The sequence below is a fragment of the Juglans microcarpa x Juglans regia genome, chromosome 8D (genome assembly GCF_004785595.1).
Source record: "Juglans microcarpa x Juglans regia isolate MS1-56 chromosome 8D, Jm3101_v1.0, whole genome shotgun sequence".
NCBI lineage: Eukaryota > Viridiplantae > Streptophyta > Magnoliopsida > Fagales > Juglandaceae > Juglans > Juglans microcarpa x Juglans regia.
In genome coordinates, this window is record NC_054608.1 from 23086715 (window position 1) to 23092200 (window position 5486).

Genomic DNA, 5486 nt, shown 5'->3' on the forward strand with positions numbered 1-5486 from the left:
ATGCAATACAAGAATAATGGATTCTTTTCACTACTGGATATGGATGATAATGGGAGGTTGAAAAATGTCTTCTGGGCAGATGCACGGAGTAGGGCATTATACAAATATTTTGGTGAAGTTGTCACGTTTGACACTACCTATTTGACAAATAGGTATGGGATGCCGTTTGCACCATTTGTTGGTGTAAACCACCATGGACAGTCAATCCTTTTGGGGGCAGGATTGATTTCTAATGAGGATACAGAAACGTTCACATGGTTGTTTCAGAGTTGGTTGAACTGTATGGATGGTGAAGCTCCAAAGGCTATTATCACAGATCAAGATAGAGCCATGAAAAATGCAATTGCGCTTGTCTTTCCAAATACCCGACACCGATTTTGCTTATGGCACATACTGAAGAAAGTACTTGAAAAACTGGGTTCACATGGTACATACAAAGATGGGTTGAAAAGTCAGTTGCTTAAGCGTGTGTATGACTCTCAAACAATAGAGGAGTTTGAGAAATGTTGGGAAGTGATGATTACAACATACAACTTGCAGGAGAATGCTTGGTTGCAGAATTTATATGCTGAGCGTACCTATTGGGCACCGGTATTTTTGAAAGAAGTTTTTTGGGCTGGAATGAGTACAACCCAACGAAGTGAGAGCATGAATGCATTCTTTGACGGGTATGTTCATGCAAAGACAAACTTAAAAGAGTTTGTTGATCAATTCGATAATGCGTTGAGGAAGAAGATTCAAAATGAAAATGCGGCGGATTTTCACTCATTCAACGTCACAATTCCTGCAGTCTCTATTTCTCCACTTGAGAAGATATTTCAAGCCACATACACCAACTCTAAATTTAGAGAAGTTCAAAAAGAAGTAATAGGAATGGTTGGTGTTCTTCCAACTCTACACCGGAAGGATGATGTAATTGCAACGTACCATGTAGAAGATGAAGTTTGTGTTGATGATTTCATCAAGGAGGTGACCCAAACGGTGTATTTTAATGAGGTTGAAGTTGATGTGAAGTGTTCATGTGCACTGTTCGAAATGAGAGGGATATTGTGTAGACATGCATTAGCCATTATGAGAGTTAACAAAGTGAAAAAGGTGCCAGAAAAGTATATATTAGATCGATGGAGGAAGGACATTAAAAGAACATACACTTTTATACGAAGTACTTATGACTCAGTTGATGCAAGGCCAGAAGTGAGCAGGTATTCACGTATATTGAAGGTATGTCATTTTCTTCTTTTCACTTTGTGACATTCACGTTGATTTTGTTGGTCGTGGTTTGTTACGTGGTGGGATTTTGACATTCTTTTTTTCTTCTGAACTTATAAAAAGAAATATATTAAAGGTATGCTATGACGTTGCCACAAATGCAGCGTCATGTGATGAGCATGCTAATGATATGATAGATAAGTTACATGCAATGAACATCGTCTATCGCACGAAGAAGTCGCCCCAACGACCCTTGGAACATGTTGCAGATACAATTGTCGATGCACCTACAGCTTGGAATTCAAAGAAAGTCCTGAGTCCCCTTGTAGTTAGAGGCAAAGGGAGACCGCCATGCCTCAGGAAAAAATCAATGATTGAGAGAGTCAAACCCACAACCAAGAAGGCTACTCAAAAGGGAAAACATAAACAGGTGAACTCAGTATTCCATTATGAATATTTGATATTTTTATCTCTTCAATATTTGTTTGTTAGACTTCATTTGGTTTTTTATTAATCTGTAGCCACATGGAAGAGATATCGACAGGGATGACACGTGCAGAAATTTATTTGGACAAACAAATGTTGGGACACAAGAGAGTGTTGTCTTTGAGGTAGTTCATGATTCTATTGTCTTACTTTTTTATTCTAACTTTTTTTTATTGTTTTGAAGTTCACAATATGATTCTAACCCATACACTTTTATATCTATTTTTAGCCTCTTCAAAACACTACCGAAGTGTTGGACTTTGGTGAAACCCAACTTGGGGATGGCACATATGAAGCTCTAGATGGGACTGAAGATCATGGACATGTGCAAGGATGAAGATGTTGAAATACTTTCATCTCTTTCTAATTATGTGTTGGGACTTGTTTATGTTATGACTCGGTTGGTATAATGATGGGAGGTTGGGATTTTGAGTTGTAAGTGTTAAGTCATACTTGTGAAGTAGGGAGTATGCTATTGGTATATGCAATAGAATCTTGTATATAATGAAATTATATTTTGTTGAGTGAAATCAGGGACACCAATGAAGTTATATTTTGTTAAAGTGAAATCAAAGACTTGAAGTTATGTTACTGTTTTGTAGAATTTTTCATGTAATTTGTGGATGGTTTCTTTTTTCCAAGAATTTGCCATGATCTGTTTAACTGTTTAAAGTACTTTCATGAGGACAAATAATGCCTGGATCATTATTTTCCATGTTAGAATAATCAATTTATGACACTCATGACCAAGGTATAAATAATAAATTGTCTCATAAAAATCACATTTCAAGCTTCATACATTGAAATTACATACAATACTATTGATGCACATGCATCATTTACAACTAAATTTCTCAACTAGTTGCTTAAGGTTATACACAACAAAAGCCACAAAAGTATATACAAATTTCTCTCGAGTAATATGGTTTCATTGTTTACAGATGCAATACAATGAAATTAATATAAAAATAATCCATGAGATTTTAAGTAGTGTGCGTTCACGTCGGATCTCTGCTTGTTGCCTTTGAATATCAAGTTGGTCGTTGTGGATTCCCAACTTATACTTCACAATCTCTTCATCTCTTCTTCGAAGCTCTTCCTCATTCCTTAACAACTCAAGTTCTATCTTCATAAGATCTTTTTTTTTTCTTCACTGCGATTTGCCCATTTGAAATAGTTGCAGTGTGGTAATCCCTGATTATAAAGAAACAAACGTAAAATATTAAACTTTTGTAGAAACCAACATGCACGTCAAAGTTAAAAAAAAAAAAAAATTACCTCTGTATTGTAATTTGGACACCCAAAAAATGATCGGCCTGGATTTCTTAGCGTATTCGATGTTCTAAGTTTTGCGGGCTTCCCACAGGTGCACATTGGGTTGTTCGCCGAAGTCCATGAAGAAGCTGACGATGACATCCTAATGAAGAAGTGGGCTTCCACAAACATGTTCCCAACAAACTTTGAATATTACTTCGCATATTACCAAAACTTTACAAATTACAAAAACTTAGCAAAACTTTAAATATTAGCTCAGTTCTATATTACAATCACTTTGCAAATTATCGTAACTTTGCAATAAAACCAGCTAGAAGAAGATTGTCAGGACTAGTTGGTGAACCAGCTGACCCTTTCAACTGAAACAATGAAATTGTCAGGACTAGTTGGTCGACATAAACAATAAAATGAAACGGGTCGAAGAAGAAGATTTAACATGCTTGTAGAATGTAGATTCCAATCTCCAAGCATGGTGCTCAATACCATGAGTTGGGTGCCCTTTTGAAGCACATATCGACTTCAAAAGCTAGAAGAAGCACCAACAAATTAGGCTACATCATATGAGAATCTCAGATGAGCGATTCACAGCAAATTTACACTCTTATTGTTCTTTTCCTCCTCCTTATTCATTACCAACAAAACCCAAAACTAAACAAGCAACTAGAAAAACAGAGTAGGGATACAAAAGCTGAACATCACTAGCTATAAACACATATGCATTAGAGAATCAAAAGTTATTTGAAGTTTCAAGTTGTTTGTAGAAATTGAACCGAGAAAACTTAAGTAGTACTTTAGAATCTTTCATTTCTACACACAATAGTTAATGGAAATGGCATGCATATGGAGATATGTCAAAGGCTCAGCAGCTCTACACGCATGTTATGTGAAGTTCTACTAACAATATGTGTGACAGTATGCACACTTAAGCAACCCAGAATGTTGAAATGTTGAAGTTCTACTAAACTTCAACCTCTCTTCTTGACTTGAATTACTTGCCAAAGTAACCCAGAATGCTGATTTTCAATATATTCAGCCTCATTAGAAGAAAATTGTGGGGAAAAAAAAATTCCAATAATAGTATCACTTCTCATAAGAAACAATTTCCAAAAATGTCATGATTGTCTCCAATATATAGGTTTTAAACTCATCCGCTTGTCTCCAAGTCACATTTTTTATGATAAATATGTCATGATTTCTCTAATTTCGCCACCAATTCAACATATAATCAGTTCAAATTCATTGACTATCAACAAAACACTGTATGACACTCTAAGACAAAAACAAGCATAAATAAATCTTATGACTTCTATTGTGTTCTTATGTGCAGGGGTCATTGGTTTAATGGACTAAATGTCCATGATTTTCGAATTTTAGTTCTAAAATTCTTGATTACCTCTACCATGACTTCTATTGTGTATTTTGCAATCCCATTCAAAATTCCACACTAAATTGGAAGATCAGTTCAACACAATTTGGAAGATTAAGGCCAAGCTCATTAAATGTTTATTTCACAGCCCATTCAAAAGTTAGCAGTTCATGTCCGATGCAAATACTGAAGGCTCACATGTAAAGTGGGTAATAGAGCAAAAACAGATGATTCTGCAGTTCTTCATATGCCCACAAGCTTCTTACCATGACAAATTTCTCTTAATTTAATCTCATTTAAACCACATTGACAGACAGGATGTGAATGGCCATGTTTCAAACCTAAATTCAATACCTAAATTCGAAACCTAACTTCAAAAAATCACAAAATCAACATATATACACATCACAAAATTAATCAAATGCGTATTTATCTATTACACAGAGAGAGAGAGAGAGAGAGAGAGAGAACCGGTGGCCGCAGTTGTGTTCGCAGGGAAGAGGCGCTCGACGGCTTGAAGAGAAGAGATTAGGCAAGAGAAATGAGACCAAAATTTAGGGGTTAAACTAGAGAAGAGATTAGGCAAGAGAAAGGGAAGGTTTCGACGGCTTGAAGAGAAGTGTGCTTTGGGGCAAACGAGGGGCTCGTCTCCTTCACTTCGCTGGGGCAAAACCAGAGAAGAACCAAGTGTCTTCTCCTTCACTTGGTTCAAAACTGTGCGTTTTGAATTCATATTTTGATTTAATTCGTAGTCCCGCTCAAACGAAGTCAGCCGTGTAATTAGATGCCTTTCCAAACGGTTCGTTTCGAGCTGTTCATTAAAACTAGTGACATGTCAGCGTTTCGGTGCGCATCAGTGCGCATAAGTGCTTGCCTCCAGAGTTTTCCTTTTTTTAATATATCTGACAAAACTTTCCACGTAGGCAGTCGGTCCGCAATCGGTACCCAAAAACGCTTGCACCAAAAAGAACTGTATATATATATATATATATATATATATATATATATATATATATATATATATATGACAGTTGACGGGCTGTCTTATTTTAATGTTGTTGTCTTTTCATTCCGGTAAATGAATATCTTACGTACGGTATTAAATCGTCATGAAAAATCATTAAATTTTTATGAAAAATTATTCTCATCA

General features: G+C 36.0%; 1 protein-coding gene and 1 long non-coding RNA gene across 2 annotated transcripts; one reads left to right on the plus strand and one right to left on the minus strand.

The window, feature by feature from the left end:
- Positions 1-473: 473 nt before the first annotated feature.
- LOC121241964 (protein FAR-RED IMPAIRED RESPONSE 1-like) lies at positions 474-2221 on the plus strand. The gene is made up of 4 exons (XM_041139824.1): positions 474-1221; positions 1346-1639; positions 1731-1820; positions 1925-2221. The coding sequence occupies exons 1-4, from the start codon at positions 517-519 to the stop codon at positions 2030-2032; spliced, it is 1197 nt and encodes a 398-aa protein (XP_040995758.1). The 5' UTR covers positions 474-516; the 3' UTR covers positions 2033-2221.
- Positions 2222-2524: 303 nt separating this feature from the next.
- LOC121241965 lies at positions 2525-3143 on the minus strand. The gene is made up of 2 exons (XR_005935855.1): positions 2974-3143; positions 2525-2889 (listed from the first exon to the last, which is right to left on the minus strand). It is a non-coding gene; the product is annotated as an uncharacterized LOC121241965 (long non-coding RNA).
- Between the last annotated feature and the right edge of the window lie 2343 nt (positions 3144-5486).

What these genes read in the sequence shown, in the direction of transcription:
- LOC121241964 (XM_041139824.1), top strand. Translation starts at nt 517, where the DNA reads ATGATTACAACATACAACTTGCAGGAGAATGCTTGGTTGCAGAATTTA. An exon ending in AAAAGGGAAAACATAAACAG is followed by an intron (nt 1,640 to 1,730) that starts GTGAACTCAGTA and finishes ATTAATCTGTAG; the next exon opens with CCACATGGAAGAGATATCGA. An exon ending in AAGAGAGTGTTGTCTTTGAG is followed by an intron (nt 1,821 to 1,924) that starts GTAGTTCATGAT and finishes ATCTATTTTTAG; the next exon opens with CCTCTTCAAAACACTACCGA.